Here is a 20,494-nt window from a genome sequence, read left to right as displayed (position 1 = left end):
AGAAATGTTGTATCTCCTACAGAGAGGGCAAATGTGTATATGGTGTGGAAAGATCTAGCCACACCATATACACATTTGCCCTTGGACCCAGCCATCCCACTTCCTGGAATCTTTAGAAATAAGAAAGTATCATTTGCATGAGGTTATCATTGTTGTGTGTCTTTACTTAATGCCGTGATTTCCAGCACATGCACAACATACTGGATTCACATATAAATGCAGAAGCAAGTTCCAAAACAATATACAAAACTAGAGGCCTGGTGCATGGATTTTTGTACTGGTGGGGTCCCTCTGCCTGGCCTACAGGGACTGAACTGAAACCAGGTCTCTGACATCCCCCGAGGGGTCCCAGATTGCGAGAGGGTGGTTCTCGGGTGACACACCCCAGAATTGGGCTCCCTCCACTCTGGTTCCAGGTGCGTCACCCGAGAACTGCAGCTGCCAAGTCACTGCAGCTCGGCAGCTCCTGCATTGAGAGTCTGCCCCCTGGTGGTCAGTGCACGTCATAGCTACTGGTTGGACGGTTAGATGGTTGGCCAGTCACTTAGGTTTTTATATGTATAGATGATAGGGAACCAATGTATCACTATTAGTGTCACTCAATAATGGAAACATGAAACACAGGAGGAGTTCAAAATATTGGCTAAATACAGTAAACTGAGTCAGAACATCGAAATGGAGCGATCAGAGTTTGAATAACAAGGGAGACTGTATGATCTGAATCAATTTGTTGTAAAGAGTGATTCCTGAGTTTCAAATGTGAGAGACTAATTCGAATACTGAACCATCCAAGCCCTGGACTTGGATGGTAGGGTTCACATATCGAAGAATACAGTGCATATTTTAAAGGAAGATCTAGTGCATTTCTGCAATTCTGCCTGGAGGACTTAGATTACACATTCACATGATCTCACTCACATGTGGAATCTAATAAGCAAAATAAACTGATGAACACAATAGATCCAGAGACACAGAAGCATGGAACAGACTGTCAAATCTCAGGTCCATGAAGCCACTAAGAGCAGACAGAGCCAGGGCACGTTGCATGATGAGATACTCACAGCTTGGCTCTCTGGGGCACCATCTTTCAACGAGGGTCTAGATGACTGTTGAGACCAAATTGAAGATTCTGAGAAGGTCCGATGCCTCAGTGTGGGGCTTCCTGAAATGGAAGCTTGTTCAGCCTCCTCATTTTCCTTCTTTAAAAGGGAACCAAAATCTACCCCGGATTTTAGGAACTCGGTGTAAGTCCCCTTTTGCACCATTTTACCCTAAAATAAAAATAAAGAATTTGAGATAAATCTATTTGCACATTTGATAATAATAATCCAATGTAATAACTACTCAAGAAATGTTCATTGGTCTTAAATTATGATTTTTGTAAGAAAATTATCATTCAGTCTGGAATTCTGGTTAACAAATTTAGTTTAATTCAATGCGGAATTGAGCATTCTCTGCTAAACCCTGTGTTAGGTGCTAGGCGATATGAAGAAAATGGGGAATTGTGTGTTAAAAGTGGATATCACTGACATAACTACCATGGCCATTTAAGGAAGCCAAAAGTATAGATGTTGGTGGGAACATCAGAAATCTTTTTAGACAACATGGAAATTGAGGTAAGTCTCATTTAACAAGCAGACTTGAAAAGAACACAGTCAACTAGGGAGGATATTCCAGGAAAAAAAACAACTTAAAATTGATGCACAAGCGCTCCTATATAGGTAAAAGTCACTCATCAAATCACTGCAGACCACAGTCACAGTGCCTGCCATGTGCCCCGATGGCTCGAGACCTGTGGGGACCAGCTCTGGACACAACCCATGAGCTGCATCTTCATGGTCTTTACTCTAAAATTGCCCCCCGAAACTCAGGAAGTACAATATTCCGTGTGTTAAAATAATTAAACACACAGTCCATTAGACTGGGATGGCCCTAATGCCTCCGTAGACTACACAAGGAACCCAAAACCTGCCCCAGGATCGATGCACTCAAATCCAAGAAAACAAAACTGAGAAACAAGCACAAGCAGCCAGCTAGGCTTTCCCCAGTCAGTCAACCGCTCAAGTTACAGCCAATCAAATAATATTTTTGAACACTTGTGACACTTCATTATGTAGCTTCCTGTCCTTACAAAGTTATATAAAAAATATGCAGATGTTGCGGACTGAAAGGTCCCAGGTTCTATTCCGGTCAAGGGCATGTACCTGGGTTGCAGGCACATCCCCAGTAGGAAGTGTGCAGGAGGAAGCTGATCGATATTTCTCTCTCATCGATGTTTCTAACTCTCTATCTCTCTCCCTTCCTCTCTGTAAAAAATCAATAAAATAGATTTTTAAAAAATATGCAGATGTTTTCACTATTTCTCACCCTGTGGAATAAGACTTAGCTGACTTACTCAGCAGTAAACAAATACTGGGCAAAATCCCAGGATGCAAAACAAATCAAAGGTCAGCCCTGGTTAAGGCAGATCAGAAGGAAAAAGGCCCAGCCCTCCTGGTGTCCCCCTCATTCCATCCCCCCCAAGGTGGCCCACCAAGAAAAACCCAGTGAAGCCTTGGGAAACCATTTGATACTGCAGAATTAGGAAATTATGCATGATATAGTACTGTGTCCTGTTCCACTTGCGAGGCAACATGCATACACCTCACTTAATGAAATTACCACTTTCTACTTAGCACCTGTGAGATGCACAGGGAAACAGCTGGTGGTATAGACACAGCAATTTTACACAGCAGCCAAGCACTGACAACTCCAAGAGGGGATGGTGAGGGATGGGGGGGCAGGCAACCCCTCTGCTGTGAGAGAGGGGCCAAGTGAACAGTAAGGATGAACCCAACTCATCCAGGGTGCTCACCAGTGGACAAATGTTTAGATAGTACTAATGTCGGGGGTGATGTCCTCAAAGGAAGCAATAAGGGTACCCCTAAAACACCTGAGGACTAGCTTAACAGGCTATTCTCCTGCCCTGATTCTGTACTCACAATACTGCCAACACGGGGGTTATGTACCATAGTAGTTTCACCCCCTCGGCCCATGAACTTAATGGTTCTCAACTTGGAGAAATCTGAGCTCCTTATCCCTGGAGGAGTGGCAAAGAGTCAACACAGGGAACTGCCTTTTTATATTGGTCCTTAGGAAAGAAATGCCAAGGCCTGTTCGAACAGAACAGACGAGGGTTAACAATGGAGGTGCTGAGGCACGAATACCAGCAAGCCAAGGAGTGATGTGCTGACCACTAAGACCTAAAAATTCTCACTAACCTCCACCCCACCAAGCACGCTAGCTGTTTGGGGGCCACCATTCATCCCCCAACAGATACGTTCAAGTCCTAAACATGATACCTGTGTATGTGACCTCATTTGGAAATAGGGTCTTTGTAGATGTAATCAAGTGAACGTGAGGTCGTATTGGAGTAGGGTGGGCCCTAAATGACTGATGTCCTTATAAAGAGAAAGAGAAGAGACTCAGACAGACACAGGGACAACACCACATGACAATGGAGGCAGAGACTAAAGTGCTGCGTCTGCAAGCCAGGGACCACCAAGGATGGCCAGCAAAGCACCAGAAGCTGGGAGAGGCAGGAAGGACACCCCCCACCCACCCCACGCCACCTCAAGCCTTCAGTGACACTGTGGCCCTGCCAGCACCTTGACTGTGAACTGTAGCCTCCAGGACAGTGAGATTAAATTTGTTTTAAGCTACCCAGCTTGTGATATTTCGTTGTGGTGGCTCTAGAAACTAATACAACACTAGACTAAGGGCATCCTTCCATCTTCTGAACTTTACTGAGACTTCTCATCGTTTCTGCTGGCACCTCTCCAGTGAAATCAGAGGGATCTTTTATAGTCACGCCTCAGACCACACACTCCTCTGCTCTGGACTCACTCAGCCCACCTCCCTGCTCACTTGGCCTCAGCCACACCGGCCTTCCTGCTTGTTCCTCCTAGATCAGTTCCTTCCTCAGCAGCCTGCCACTGGACCCCTTGCCCAGATGCCCTGCCCCTAGTGACTACCTGGTCAGCACCTTCATGGCACTCCGGTCCCTTGAGACACCCTTCCTTGGGGAGGCAGTCATGACATACCCACCCACTATCACTTTCGTCACATTTATCTATCCCCAGAAGGTTGGAAGTCCCATGATGGCAGGGACTTACTTGTCTGACAGCTGCATGGGTTCCCACATGTATCAGGCATGCAGAAAATCCTGTGCAGTGAGACTAGCAACCAACTACACCAGGAGCATGGGTGTCTCAAACCAGGGGGGGCTCGGCTACCCAACCACACTTCTGTCATTAATAGAAGACACTCTTTAGGGAATCTGCATAGAACAATCAAATGGATACAAACATGTCTTCATATCTCTGATTTCCAAAGAACATACTTCAACTTAAATCGTGGAAGAGGAAAACAAAACGTTCTAAATGAAATAGCATCAAAACCTAAAACAGTTATAATTTTTTTTTTTTAACTTTTCTATTGATTTCAGAGAGGAAGTGAGAGGGAGAGATAGAGCTCACAAACCTGGGCATAGTGCCCTGAGCAGGAATTGAACCAGGGACCCTGGCCGAAGCTCAACCTCTGAACCACACCAGCAGGGCTAAACAGTTACCATTCAGTAAGAGAGGCAGCAATTTTTAGACTTTGGGGAATATGGCTTAGGATATAATAGTGACATTTCTGCGTGTCTTGGGATTCATCCTCAAAGGCTGGACAGAAGCTCTGAGAAGAAAGGGATGGAAAAGTGAGGAGGAAGAGCGAGTTTACCAGAACCATAAGGACAGTGACCTACTGGGAGGCCCTGCCTTCAACACACCTGAGAGCTAGCAAGCTCTCAGGCTTCTAGAAATTACTTACATCTTTCAATATCAGAATCTGACTTGCAGCTTTTAGGTACTGCAACTGGTGAGTCACTAAGATTGTGATCTTCTCATGCAAGGTTTGACAAATACACCTACAAATGCAAGAGGTACAGTATGCAAAAACACATTAATGGGTACTCCAAATTGAAAAGCATACATTCTGAAAACATAAGGGGACAAAGACAACACAGTAGTCAAAGATCTGCGGTTTAAATACAAATACAAATCAATGAAACCAACTGGGTCCTCAAATTCACCAGCAGCAAACTTGAGTCTAACGCCACAAAGAAATTCTAAAAAGCAGTCCAGTGCAGGAGGTAGCTAATGCTAAATGTTGTTGTTATTTTTTTCCCACCTAAAACTCAGATTAACAATTTATGTATTTCATGCTGAAAAACAATTGAGCAATACCAGGAGTCCAAAACCTGAACTGAAATACTCATTATTTTCTCCCTGTGTAGGGCTAGGAGAAGGAGGGAGCTGTGTCATATAAGAACGTGAACATTTCTCTTAGACGGCTTCCTGGGTGAGTGTTTATGATTTATGGTGTACATATTAAGCAAATGAAAGAAGTCTTAGATTCTCAGTAAACTTGGCCAGAGTGCAAGTGTTAGAAACTTCTTCCTAAATAACATTAGAGAGAAAAAATAAATGCTAGTTGCAGCCTCGGTGGGTCCCTACAACATTCCCAGTCCCATCTGGGAGGCACATCTAGGACTGAAAACCTGCCGAATATGAAAATGAAAGAACAGAACTCAAATGGCCCAAATCACAGCGAAAATTACCCTGTGGCTCAAAGGACATGTCGATTCTTTTATGAAGAGCCATCTCAGTATTCAACGTTGGAGTTGCTGTTTTTACAATAACCCCTCAAAGTGCTCCTACATTTAAATGCTGACCCCTTGGAACTCAGACCCAGCTGCATCCTACAATGGTCTACAACCCCACCAGGTAAGCAAGTAGGGGCTAAGCAAGTAGTGACCACAGGCAGGGCTCTGGGCACACACTTTGGTTGCCCGTGTCACACACTGAGCAAATCTCAGGAACATGGCCACAATTCAACCTGCTGGACTAGGTCAGATCAGGAGTTTTGGAGGCACATGGAATGCAAAGAACCTTGATTGCCATTTCAGGCCTGAAGCAGGAAAGCTGAACTGAGCAGGCATCCGTGTGGGAGATCTGATTAGGACAGACCAGAGGAACTCATGATGCAGGAGGTGGGGGTCTCGTGTATGGAACTTTCTAATACACAACAGGGGCTGTGACTACAAACAGATTCGATTGATATCGTTTAACTTAAGGGTCTCCCTAACCTTCTGTATGTGACAGAATCCATTTAATGTTTACAACATATAGTTGTAAAACTCACAAACCTTAATAACCTTGGGTATAGAGTCATGACTGAAGTAAACTGTTAGTGGCAAGTAGAAGTGTAATTCATTCACTTTTCATACAAAACCCTTCACATTACTAAGCTTCAACACAACCGCCATCTTTCAGAGCGTATTGTTCAATCCAATTTTCTAACTCATTGAGAGCATTCTGCAGCTGCTGCTGAGTGATTTTCTAAATTGCATTCGTGCTCCCTGCCCTAAGTTTCCCTAAAGAACGTGATTCTGATTAGCAAACAACAATTTTAACAAGCTTGCTTCTATCAAGAGTATATCCAAAGTCATTAAACCCAAGAGGTGTGAGAGGACTTTATAAATGCAGAGCTTAGGAGAGCTCTTGTGATAAGCACACTGACACTTAACAGTTAAAACCCTCCTCCCGCCCAGCCAGCGTGGATCCGTGGTCGAGTGCCCACCTATGAACCAGGAAGTCAGGGTTCGATTCCTGGTCAGGGCACTTGCCTGGGTTGTAGGCTCAATCCCCAATATGGGGCACACAGGAGGCAGCCGATCAATGATTCTCTCTCAACATTGATGTTTCTCTCTCCCTCTTCTTTCCTCTCTGAAATCAATTTACATAAAATAAAATTTGCCGTTTTAATCATCACCGTCATCCATCTCGAGAACTTTTCACCACTCCAGTAACTAAGCACATTTTATAGACACACTGTGGTGTACAAATGTTAAAGGACCGGCCGGCCCAGCAACACATGCTTAGTGGGTGACCTCAAATCCCAGTTCTTCGTGCCCAGGCTCAGAGCTGTCTCACACTGTCTCTCTCTCACACACTGCTGACTCTGCTCGAAACTCTTTACTTCACTAACTAGGGCCTGTTTTGAACGAAATGTGTCATTTCCCCACCTCTACCCCCAATTTCTCACAGATGCCTTAACCCCCTGTACCTAAGAATTTGGTGATAGGACCTATAAAGTTGTGATTAAGTCAAGATGAGGACGTGAGGGTGGGCCCTGATCCAGTATGACTGGTTTCTTTAGAAGAGCAGGTTAGGACATGAGAAGAGTGACCTTGGGGGTGCAGGTGGACAGAGGGAAGAACACAAGGACACAGCAGGAAGACGGCCACCCACAAGCCAAGGAGAGAGACCTCAGAAGAAACCAACCCTGCATACACCTTGATCTTGGACCTCCAGAACTATGAGAAAATCAGTTTATGTTGTTCGAGCGCCCCCAGCCTGTGATTCTTTGCTACAGCAGCCAAGTGTCTGTGCCCTCCAAAAATCATACATTGAAACCTAATCCCTACTGTTATGGTATTGGAGGTGGGGCCTTTGGGAGGTGATTAGGTCATGAGGGTGGAGCCCTCAAGAATGGGATTAGTGCCTTTAGAGAGGAGAGGAGAGAGAGCTGCCTTTCCCCTTCCACCATTCGAGGACACAGCAAGGTGCGGAACCAAGCAGTGGGCTGTCACCAGAAAACAAATCTGCCTTGATCTTAGACTTCCCAGCCCCCAGAACTTAGACAAATAAATTTCTATCCTTTATAAGCTACCCGGTCAATGGTATTGTTACAGCAGCCTGAACACATACAGTCCTAACAAACTAATACAGGGCCTTATGGTGACTATTTCCAAATAGCTTTCCCTCTGCTGCACAGGCTGCACCCTCCAGTGAGGACATGCCTGCTCTGCTGTTCCTTTCACAGGCCCTGCTTCTTCAGACCTCTACATCTCTGACTCTACTGTTCCTTTTAGAGAAACGAACTGAATCCTAGATTCAGTCTCCACGCACCCTACCCAGCCTGCAGAACCACAGGGGCTTCCCACCAAGGCCAGTGCATAGTGAGTTTTCCAATCTAAGCTACCCCCTTTTACTTCCTTATAGCATTTGTTATCCTTTACCAAAGCCCTTTAAGTCATGAGAGTAAACTTTTCCCCATGCATTTGTCTTGACAAACTGCAAGTAGACACAAATTCCTTAGGGGCCAAAACAAGATCTAAACTTCTTGTTCTCCTTTCTTTTGTCCAGTATGGGCCCTTCTCCTCTCTAGCTTATGTACTCCTTTGTAAACTAAAGATGTTTTGTGCAGTAACGTTTGTAAAAGCCTCTATCTCAGTGCACACAGTAGGGCTTCAATAAGTGCAACTGAAAGGGCTCCTTGGCTTTAAGAGGGTAAACAGCGGCAAGGTAACGGTGGTGGAGATGTGGAGGCTGCTTTAGTAAAAGCAAGTTCACAATGCTTTCGAAAAGGCCAGCCTAAAGTTCACGGGAAGCATCAGTCAGCACTCATTAGGTTATGGCAGTGGCCAGCAAACTGCGGCTCGCGAGCCACATGCGGCTCTTTGGCCCCTTGAGTGTGGCTCTTCCACAAAATACCGACTTCTGTGCATGGACCACGAAGTTTCAATCGCACTGTACATACACGCCCACATGTGGTATTTTGTGGAAGAGCCACACTCAAGGGGCCAAAGAGCCGCATGTGGCTCGCAAGCTGCAGTTTGCCAACCACTGGGTTATGGTATTCAAAAAAGAGAGTCAGATTGCTCTAGCTCAGTGCCTCAGCAGCTAAGCAAAGCCAAAGAAAACACATTCCAGAAACACAAAGTGACAGGCAGGAATTAAGCCAGATTCTAGATTCCTACTTTCAAATTCAATTTAACCCTACATTTGTGGGTATTCCAACCTACAGGATATGCATAAGCCAACAAGGTCTCTCTATGGAAGAGCAGTGTTGGTACTGAAAATGTGCCTTTTAACATGCCCAAAACAATGATGGAGCAAAAGAACTGGCAACCAAGTACCAGGTCGCTGAGTCCCACCTTAGATTTAAAATCTGTACATCGTCTTTCTAATTCTGGGGTCCAGATCCACCAACAGTATCGTGGTTAAAAACCACAAGTGTATGTGGGGGCATGGGGGGGGACAACTTGCCAAATTTGCCATTTATTTCTTAACTCCCTAAAGCATGTACTCCACTCGCCTCCACACATGGTAAGCACCTTCTGTCTTTTCACATCCTGACCCCACGTGTTTGTGCACCAGTTCTCTAAAATGGACCTTCTTAGGAGGGAGGCGAGGGGAAAGGGGACATCAAAACAGACGCACAGGATCTTCTGGGGCACAGGGTGCTTGGCAAGCAGAAATGACATAAAACATGAGGAAACTCACTGCTGGAACAAGTGCCTGCCGACTTCTGTATCCACAGCGCTGAGGGGATCGTCCAGGAGGTAGATGTCTGCATCATGATACACGGCTCTAGAAAACGAAAGAGATGTTAGACAGCGAGACACTTTACGCTCCCTGGATCTCATCTCTGAATCACAACAGTGCTCAACGATTCAGATGATGTTCATTCCAAAGCCAAGGAAACGGTCCAGGACAAGCGCTTCACTAAGCACCGACACACAGCGAGGGGTCTGCGCGGGCGCCACCCCCAGAAGCAGCCTAAGAGGCACGTGCAGAACGACCACCAAAACGGGATCTACCTTGCGAGGCTAACCCGGGCCTTCTGCCCTCCGCTGAGCGTGGCTCCCCGATCTCCTATCACAGTTAGGTCCCCGTCCTCCAAAAGCTCGAAATCCTACATAGAAAAGCGGGGGGGGGGGGGGGGGGAGTGGGGGAGAGAGAGAGAAAGACTTAAAATGTGTTCTCCCACTGTCATCCTAAACTTTCAGCATTAGTTCTTCATACATGAATTTGAGCAACGGCAATGGATATATTTCAAAGTGACTAAATGGTGACCTTGAACCTCTCAGGGCATTGTGTTTGCCTTCATCCTGTAGTTTTTCAGTGTTTATGCATTTAACCACTTTAACAGATATTTGTTGAGCATCGACTATATGTCAGACATTGTAAGGGCACAATGAATTCAGCGCAGGGAAGAAAATAATCTCTCGTTTCCAAAGTGAGAAACTGACAACATCAACAATTAACATGAGTGCAAGTACTAAGTACTAAGAAGAAAAAGGGTGCTCTGCTGAGAGGGACAGAGAGTGAAGGAGGGAAAGTGGAGGGCTCTGATCAGAGGGTAGGTAGATACCTATCAGAGCCTGCACAGATCTGGACAAAATGTATTCCATGTGGAAAAATGAGCGAGTGCAAAGGCACGGGGCAGATGCACATGCAAGGTGTTCAGAGACTAGCAAAGAGGCCAGGATCAGAGGAAGTAAAGAATCGGGGGGGGGGGGGGGGGGCGTGGGCATGATTTCACTCCAAGTGAAATGGGAAGGGAGTATGAGAAAGGACTGACATGATTTGTGTTAGGTTTTTTAAAAGTACATTTTTATTCCTTCCCCCCCCCCCCCCCTTGAGAGAAAGGGAAAGGGAGAGAAAGAGAAGCATCCCAGGGAGGAGGCAGCCCATGGATGTTTCACTCTCACATGGACGTTTCTGCCTCCAGCCCGGGATCAAACCCACAACTCAGGCATGTGCCCTGACAGGGAATCAAACTGGCCACCTCTTGGTGGATGGGCTGACGCTCAACCAACTGGGCCACACCGGCCAAGGCTTTATTAGGTTTTTTTAAAAATCGCTCCTGCCTCTTTGTGGGAAACATACTGCCAGGAAAGGGGCAGGGAAAAGGCATGATGCAGGTTGAGGCTATTGCAATAATCTAGGTGAGAGACGACAGTGGCACGGACCAAAGTGGGAAGAGTGAAAATGAAGAGAAATTGCCAAATTTCTGAACAAATGTCAAAGGTAGAGCCTGTAAGATATGCTGGTGAAATGGGGCTACGTTGCAAAATAAAGAATTGAAGAAAAGAGGAAGAGTACACTGCTTTTGGCATAAAAAGGGGAAGAACAGGAAAGCGTGTTTAGGGGGTAAAGTCAAGACTTTGCTTATGGGAAAGCTGCGATACCCATTGGTGATGACAGGCTGCGGCTGAGTGTGCCAGCGCTGGCGTCTGTGCCGGAGACGCACAGGTGAGAGCTGTAGCACACAGCGGCTTGCCGAGGCACAGGACTCATTTTATCAAGAAGCAAGTGTGTCTTAACTGGCCATCTGGCTGCTCTCGGTCTCAGCTTCCCACTTTCAGAGAAAGGATGACACCTGACCCATGTCTTCACAGTGATATTTAAGGCACAGTGAGAGAGTGACAGACAAGATCTGTACAAGAAATAAAAGCAGAAAGAGCAGTCTAGGCAGAAAAAAAAAAACAAAACAAAGTGTGCTCCAGGGACAGTAAGCAGATCATTTGGACTAAGTAGATACTTGTTCCAAGCAAAACAGGAAAAATGCAAAGCTGAAAAAAACAAGAAGTTTTGATTTGAGAATCTGGGGATCTATCAAAAGTTGTATTTCAGTAGTATTTTAAAAATGGACAAATCACATTACCTAGGGGGAAAAAAGGTGAAAAGGACATCCCCAAAATGACAGGATAACCATCAGGTCTAAATTACACATTTTATTAGAAGATGTTAATTAGATTACCCATAATTACCACTAGGCAGAACCTGGCATCAACAAGCAGAGGTTGCGGGGAGTTTACTGGTTCTCTACGAAACCTCTCAAGCACAGACCTAGGGCCCAGCAGCACCTTCCTGTAACCTCCTGGTTCATAGGTCAACACTCAACCTTTGGCGTCACCTGACGTAGAGAAGATCACAGCGCAGCCCAAACCTGCAGGGGCCTCCTTCCCACCGGAGTCTGTGTGCCACACAGACACCCTGAGGGTGGGCAGAGCCCCAGGACACTACCCCATTGCTGCTCCAGTCATCCCTGTGGCTGTAACAAAGGCTTGGGCCCCTAGAAAAAATGCTGAATGATAGCCACTGTCCCAACACCTGCTTTTCTCCAAAGATGCTCAAACATTGGGGGGGGAGGGTACAGAAAGATGGCCTAACCCAGTGATGGCAAACCTATGACACGCGAACTCATTTTTTTGGGTTGATTTTTCTTTGTTAAATGGCATTTAAATATATAAAATAAATATCAAAAATATAAATCTTTGTTTTACTATGGTTGCAAATATCAAAAAATTTTTATATGTGACACGGCACCAGAGTTAAGTTAGGGTTTTTCAAAATGCTGACACACCGAGCTCAAAAGGTTCGCCATCACTGGCCAACCAGTGGTCGGCAAACTCATTAGTCAACAGAGCCAAATATCAACAGTACTTCTTCAAAATAGACTCGCCCAGGCCGAAAACTGACTTCTGCGCATGGGCCACGAGGTTTCAATCACACTGTACGCACGCCCGCATGTGGTATTTTGTGAAAGAGCCACACTCAAGGGGCCAAAGAGCCGCATGTGGCTCACGAGCCCCAGTTTGCCGACCACGGACCTAACCTATGACCAGAAAGGCAAGGTCCTGCAAAGAAAGAGCCAGATACTGACCTACGAGTCTGGGCATCAGGAGTTGAACTTGACTGAGGTCAAGAGAAAATGTCCGAGATCTGTTTATTCCACATCCCACATTCCACCTTCATCAACCACCCAATTCTAAACTAGTTCTTCCTTATGTACTTTCCCAATGAAAAGGCAGCAAGGCACTGTGGGAAAGCACAGAACCTGGTCATGCAGAAAGGGGCCTGCACCTGCGCTGCAAATGGTTAGGCGAGTTGTTTCATCTCTCTAAGCCGCAGCTTTACCAACTATAAAATGAGGGTGGGAACATCAAAGACACAGGTAAAATATTAAATAGTCTTAAATACTCATATTCCTGTGTGTACACATGAGAGAGACAGAAATGATTAGCATGTGGACTCAATAAATGGGAGCTATTATTATTACTGCTTCGCATTTGGTTTTCCTTTTTTCTTATACAGGCTATATACTGTTTAATAAAAGTCTAGCTCATGATGCTAACTTGATGTCACTTCTAAAAACAACATAATCGCTCATTAACAATAACACAGGAAAAAGAAATAAAAGCCAATGAAGCACACAATTATGTTTTAGCCACATGGTCATAAAATGCTACTCACCTGATACAATCTGTGAAGTTCAAGCCATTGTTCAAGCAAAATTACTATTTCCTCACAAAGCCAGTTGGGGGCCTTCAATGCCATCCCTTGGAACACCCGTCCCTGCCTTTTCTCACAGCATAAAAGAACAGTCGGGTGCCCAGAGTGCACGGAGCAGACCCCGGGAGAGCCCTTGAAAACCACTATTCACTGATTTTTATAGCCCAAAGCGAGTTAGATGGTATCTTTGTCTTTCTTTCTTTCTTTCTTTGTCTTTTGGCTAAATTATATTCTCCTATCAGGTAAGTTCAGTTTTCATCATTCGATCACTAATTTTATTTAAATCTCAATGTACAATTATACATTTCATCCTGCCCTTTGCGCGAAACTCAATGTCATTTCTGAAAACAGTCTCTCCCCCAGTGAAATGCAGTATTAAAATGAAATTTTAAATCCTTCTGCTTTCTTTAACAAAGTGAAGAGGAAAACCTATAGAATGAATGGGACCTAGGAGAGGCATCAACCAAGTGCAAAGGGGCATATAGGGACAACCCTATGTGGAGCCTGGGGCAGACCCTATGTGGAATCTGGTTCAGACCAACGTTTAACAAGATTTCTCACTGAGACAAGAAAATGCAAATACTGAGTAGAACATTGATGATACTTACGAATGTGAGTCACTTTTTTAGGTGTGATAACGTGATGCTGTTTTTTTCAAAGGCTCTCTTATATTTTAGAGATAACTAATGAAATGCAAGTGTCCCAAAACAATGTATGCACACTTTAACAGCTGATAGCTCAATTTTGAAAGTGAAATGTATTTTACTAAACATTGTCTTTATAATTATTCAACGTGTGTGTATACGCTTTTTTTGGGGGGGGACACCCTATGTTTACAGCTGAACTAATATGAGGTGTAGGGCCTGCTGCAGATGATTTGGGTTGGGGTGGGGCCAGCAGTAGAGATGAAACAAACCTGGTGGCCAGTGACGGAAGCCAGGGAATGGGTACAGGAGGATTCTTAGACTATTCCCTCTACTTTTGCAAAATTTTACACGTGTCCATTTAAAAAATATTAAAAGTGAATAAAACTTCACAAAACCAAAGGAAAAAAGCATTCTCTGTGAATGTCATTATCAGATCAGGACTAAAACAGTAGCACATGTGCATATGTCTTTACCCTGAAGACCAGCTGAAAGTATTAAATGGCATTCAAATATCTTTCATATGAAAACACAAAACTTGTAGATTAAACCAACACTAGCATTATTATTTGGAATTCAAAGTAGACGCGGCTCAAATGTCATGACTCACCTTTTTCAAAGCACAAGCCTTTACTACTTTTTCATATCGTTCCTTTTCATATTTCTTCCCAAATAAAATATTACTCCTCAGAGTTCCTGGAAACACCCAGGGCTGCTGAGCAACATATGCGACCTTTCCATTCACAGTGACCAGCCCCTGGCTCGGGGGCAGTTCCCGCAGCACAGCAGCTAACAGCGAAGACTGAAAGAGATCGCAAACAAACGCATTACAGGCAACACTCAGACAAGCTGCTGCAGGACAGCCTCCCCGCCGCCCTGGGGTTTCATCAACCTTATGGCCCTGATAGTGAAAACAGGACAAAGTAAAGCTCTGGAAGCTGCAATGAAAAAATTTTAAATACCACTATTGGTCAGTATAAACTAATGGCTGATAAGTGCTATTAATAAAACAAGAGTAGAACAAGCTCACGCTGCCCACAACTTTCCCCCCAAATGAAATGCTCTACTCGCAACGAGGACTAATTAAGGATGTTTAACTTTCTTAACTAACAGAGTGACCGGGTATGATATGCATTTCATAGGCCTGATGTTTATTGTTGTTGTCTCAGCAACCAGGTAGACTTTACTTCACAAAGACTTGTTCCTGCAAAGCTATGTGCACATAATACATTCAATGCACCAGAAAGGATTATTTCAAGGACTCTGAAGAGAGTCATGTTTCTGAAGAACAGAAACCCATCGTAAGAGAAATAAACACCCTGTTCTTTTTACAGCTTATGTTTAGATTTCTATATGTTGGGTTTTTTTTCAGAATACACAAGACTAAGTATACATGCACATTTCCTTCAACTGTTACAGCATGCAGACGCGACTTCTGTAAGGTCTGCCCTGACAAAAAGAGGTTCCATTTTCTCAATCATCCCAGCCTGAATTGCTGTCACTTAAGTAATTTCCTTCACTGAGATGACCAACTTCTAGACAGGCAGTTCCCAACTGTGCCACTTGAATGGCCAAGAAGAAAAACATAATGTGCTGTATCCAGATTTGTTGGTCCATGCAACCTCCTTGCAAAATGAACATTCCATGGAACACACTTTGAGAAAGGCCATTCTAGGTATACCCAACTCACACTTGTGTTACATATGGCTTTGGGCTCAACCCTGAGATTTTAACATGGGATGTGGCATTGCATCAAGCTGCCCAAAGACATCACAACTCACCTTTCCTGCCCCCACAGGTCCAACCACAGCTAACAGCTCACCGGGTCTGACAGTGAAGGAGAGGTCTTTTAGGGTTGGGGTTTCTGATACCTACAAATGAAAGTTTACAAAAAAGTGTCCATTTCAATAAAGTAAGACACATCAATGAGTTGAGAAAATAGCATAATAGTCATTGATACGTGCAGATAACCCACATCTTTCTCCTTCCTATTGCCTTTAGGGAGGCCCCTTCTTTTAACATAGTTCCTTGAGGACACTGCTCTAGACACAGAATGTAAGTAGTGGAAAAGACAAGGCACCTTCTCCAAATGGAAACTTCTTGATGCACACTATCTTATTAAAAAGAATATACTTGCCCTAACCGGTTTGGCTCGGTGGATAGAGCATTGGCCTGCAGACTGAAGGGTTCCAGGTTCGACTCCGGTTAAGAGTATGTACCTTGGTTGTGGTCACATCCCCAGTAGGAGGTGTACAGGAGGCAGCTGATCAATGTTTCTCTCCCATCAATGTTTCTAACTCTCTATCCCTCTCCCTTCCTCTCTGTAAAAAATCAATAAAATATATTTTAAAAAAATAAATAAAATAAAGAAGACTTTACTTGACCCTAGCTGGCTTGGCTCAGTGGATAGAGCGTCAGCCTGCGGACTGAAGGATTCCAGGTTCAATTCCGGTCAAGGGCACATGCCTGGGTTGTGGGCTTGATCCCCAGTAGGGGGCATGCAGGAGGCAGCCAATCAATGATTCTCTCTCATCATTGATGTTTCTATTTCTCTTTCCCTCTCCCTTCCTCTCTGAAATCAATAAAGATATATTAAGAAGAAAAAAAAAAGAATATACTTGAACATTCAGTGTGAGAGGTTTTCATCATTTACATTCAGGTTGTCATAACCCTTGGTATTACTCTTATTTCATTCATCCCCACAAGGTGGCAGCATAAGTACACAGAGTGCCTGTACTTCACTAGTAAACAATTTGAAACCTTCACTAATCTCTCCATCCTCATTTGATAAAGACAAAGTCCATTCATTTCATGAATGACATGCCAGTCAGTGAGACCTTCCCTCACCTACCTGTCGGCTGTCTAGTGGAGCTGGTTAGAGTCTTTCTCCCACATGTGCTTCATCTTACCTCAGCTTCTCTCCAAACTCCCCAATGTCTGAGCCCATCCCCCACCCAGGGCTCTTTCATTTGTTACACTCCCTAACTACCTCCTAGCAGGGGGCATAATCCATTCACAGGCAATGCCAACACAATAGAACAGGGTGATCTGTACTACAATGCAAGATGCAAAAAAGTCTGAGAACATAACATGTTCAGGTTCTTGAAAGAATAGAATAGCTCATTTCACAATGTAGCATAGTTTGGTACAAAAGAAATTTGGTCATGGATCATAGAAAGGGGGTGTTAGCATTCAATAGAGTACATCTCTATAATGAGTGTTACTGGTGCTTTCTATAAATGCTTAACAATGTATCACGGTGAGGAATACATAGCAGGAGGTAAATCTACTGTATTAAGGCAGGGCAGGTTAGGTGAAGCAGCTTGTGTGAGCTTCCATGGGCCAAGAGCAATGATGTGGTTTTATGCATTAGGGATTTATTTTGCTGGAAATGGCAGACACTAAATTAAAAGCAGGTGACCACAAGGCAGGTGGCACAGGCATGAAAACAGAGTCTACAGAGTCTGGACCCCTGGACCACGGAGAAGGGAGAGACAGCACAGAGGTGGGAAGGAGATGGGAAGGAGGGCCGCTCAGGCACCTGTTTGCTCTGGGCTCCATTTCTATGCTCGGGCTGCCAACTTCCTGAGAACTGCAATCAACTCCAGCTCAGCCCTTGGAGAGCACAGTCCGTGGCCAGGAGGCAGGAGCGAGAGAAGCTGGTACGGCCACCTGCTTCCAGCACCCTTACCACGACAGTCACCTCATCTCTGCAGGGCCAGCACCAGTACCACAGCCCTTCACAATGTAGTCCCTTGCCTGTGGGCAGCCGGTCTGTGGGTTCTGCTCAAAACTGATGACCCTCTGGTCAATGTCACCTACTCCCTGAGTTCCTATGGCCCTAGCGATGAAATTTGGTTTAGCTTCTTGCCGTTGCTCATCTGAGGGTCACCTCCCCTGCCACCCGTGTAACTAATTCCATGCCTGAAATTCACTCTCAGGTGGTGTGGGTTCGGTTTTCCTGACTAATCCAGACTGGTACAGAAGGATGTGCACAGAGGACTGTGGAACGAGGGAGAAAGCATTTCAGTTGTGGTTAAAGGTGCTACACTGAGTGTTCAAGTTTGAGAACTTCTTGAGAGTGGTCCCTGGTTTGTTTTTCTTTCCCCATTTGCCTAGATGTCATATATAAACCCGGCATTGGGAAAATCCTTGTGATCCTTCCAGTTCAACCTGTCAGCTTGCCACCCAGTGAAACCCTTAGACTGGGACTCACTGAGCTTACTGTGCCTGTCTGCTGCCTCCTCCCTGCTCTCGCTGCCACCAAAGTAGCTGGCACCATCCAGAAGCTTAGACTAGGGAGCCCCCAGTCTACCCTACAGCAAAGATCCAAATCGTGGCTTCATTCAGCATGTCGTAACATGGTCTGCTAACAATCAAGATAAAAAGTGGACACTCTAATCCTGTAAATTCAAACATTACAAACTTACATGTTTTTAAGTTCAAAATGTGGTAATACCTTGAAGGAGATAAAGAGCAACATGTCAAATGCCTTAGGCTGATTTTATACTTCATCTCCGTTCAATGCAAACCTTGTTCCTGATTTTAAGAGTTTTTATAACATACTTTCAGTAAATGAGCAATCACATCTGATACCATCTGCATAATCCCAAAATTCTCTATTACATCTAAGTCACCAGTTGTCTTTTAGCAGCCACAACCTCGTAATAAAGGATTTGTTACCTTATCCCAAAAAGCAGTAAAATCTTGCACATGCACTATCGTTTTACCGTCTGATGGTAGCTGATAGTCGCACTGTGTTACTTCATCAAGCAACAGAAAGTTCTACAGAAAAGGGAAAAATACAGATTGTTAAAACTGCAGCAACAAAATCACAAACAAAAATAACTGCTTTCCTGGAACTTGAAATATAAAAACTTTACACAGGGTACATGTCATTTTACCAAATGCATTTAAGTGTTAGTTCACATCAGAACATACCCTATAATGTATTGTACAGTTGAACCTTGAACAACTCAAGTTTGAACTGTGAGGGTGCATGGATTTTTCCAGTAAGTACTGTAAAGGTATTTATTTTCTCATCCTTTTCATTAAGGCTGCCGATCAACAACAGGCTATTAGTAGTAAAATTTAAGGGAGTCAAAAGTTACACACAGGTTTTCAACTGTGAAAGGGGGTCAGCACCTCTAACCTCCATGTTGTTCAAGGGTCAATTATATATTTTGGTATAAATTTCATATATCTATATTTTTAGTGCATATAATTATATAATATACTGTAAATTGTATTTGTAGTACAGTATTAAGTATATAGTATTGCATATTATTGTTACATATATTAGTATATATAATCCTATATAATGATCCCATAATAAAAGGGTAATATGCAAATCGACTGAATGGCGGAACGACCAGTCACTGTGATGCACACTGACCACCAGGGGGCAGACACTCAGTGCACAAGCTGCCCCCTGATGGTCAGTGCACTCCCACAGGGGGTGCGCTGCTCAGCCACAACAGAGCTGACGGCTGGCGGGCACAGCAGTCCACCTCCGCGGCAGCACTAAGGATGTCTGACTGACGACTTAGGCCTGCTCCCACGAATGTCATGCCCTGGGCCTCTAGTGTAATATAAATGATGTATCAGCAATATATATTAGAATTCATGGCCTCAAGATTATCTTGCTAACTTTCTCAACAAGTGTACTAATAACCCCGAAGAGACAATATTGTTATAAACCTGAGCACATTTATAACCTGGGCATTTTTATTGCTTTACTTTTGCATTACTAACAATAAACACAAGAGTTGGTAGGAAATGATTCCATAAATATTTACTGAATCACACCCTGTGCCAAGCACCATTCGACGTGCCAGGAACACAGAGACGAAGGCCATTCCAGGCCTTCAGGGGATCGTGCTGGCGCCGGAGCATGGGCTGGGAGACCAACGGCTGGGACCATGAATGAAAGCCCCAACTCTGCTGCTTAGCTGTTGTGACCTTGAGCTGGGCGGACACTCAAGTGCACTCTGCTTGCTCCTCGTGCGTATCAAATCAATAACCACCACTTGTCATTAACCATCACTTACATCACTGTTTCAAAAGTAAAGCACACTAAGTGTCTATCTCTTAAAGAATATTTCATGAGCACCTTTTCACAATCACTCTGTCTTTTCTCCTTAGTAAATGCCCTCTCCTCGGCAGCAGGAATGGCCATGTCTTCCACCCCTTGCTACTCTCCATGCTCATTAGGAGCTATTCAATACTGTGTAGCTGAATAAAACAGTCCCGATAACCACTGCAAATCTAACATAATGAGAAAAGCTACACTGGTGAGGAAACTGAATAAACTGAGACCATCACCACCACCACCACCCCGTACCCCCAAAGATATCTCAGAACCTATGGCAGACTGCTGGCTGCCCTCAAAACCTGCTCTCAGGCTTTGTGGTAACAAAACCCCGATTTCCAGCTGCACGCGGCAGTCCAGAGAAGGCCCTCTGTCCCCAGCCTCCCGTGCAGATACGGTAGCCATGGGACTCAACTCAGACCAGTGGAGAGTGACCACGTCCAGCAACCTTTCTCTACCCAAGTCCAGCCTGGGACTTGGAGGCGGCGGCCAGCTTGCTCAAGGCCCCATGCACGGGAGTAACAAGAAAGAGTCTGGGTCCCTGGCACCAGGAAGGATCCTACCAGCCAGGGACTTGCCATGGAGTG

General features: G+C 44.6%; 1 protein-coding gene across 8 annotated transcripts in view; it reads right to left on the bottom strand.

Moving 5' to 3' along the window:
- The window catches only part of ABCC4 (ATP binding cassette subfamily C member 4), a 226,675-nt gene that overhangs the window by 126,479 nt on the left and 79,702 nt on the right, over positions 1-20,494 (bottom strand). For all 8 annotated transcript variants that reach the window (XR_004965841.1, XR_004965842.1, XM_036297857.1 and 5 more), the window contains 7 exons: positions 18,500-18,601; positions 15,598-15,687; positions 14,427-14,618; positions 9,692-9,786; positions 9,375-9,461; positions 4,855-4,951; positions 1,062-1,271 (listed from right to left, as the gene is read on the bottom strand). Coding sequence is in view for 6 of the 8 variants with exons in the window: in XM_036297857.1 (XP_036153750.1) it covers positions 1,062-1,271; positions 4,855-4,951; positions 9,375-9,461; positions 9,692-9,786; positions 14,427-14,618; positions 15,598-15,687; positions 18,500-18,601 (873 nt within the window). In the remaining 2 variants the exon portion in view is untranslated. The remainder of the gene's footprint in view (positions 1-1,061; positions 1,272-4,854; positions 4,952-9,374; positions 9,462-9,691; positions 9,787-14,426; positions 14,619-15,597; positions 15,688-18,499; positions 18,602-20,494) is intronic.

The sequence above is a fragment of the Myotis myotis genome, unplaced genomic scaffold, assembly GCF_014108235.1.
Source record: "Myotis myotis isolate mMyoMyo1 unplaced genomic scaffold, mMyoMyo1.p scaffold_m19_p_3, whole genome shotgun sequence".
NCBI lineage: Eukaryota > Metazoa > Chordata > Mammalia > Chiroptera > Vespertilionidae > Myotis > Myotis myotis.
This window is presented reverse-complemented; position numbering and strand designations above follow the sequence as displayed.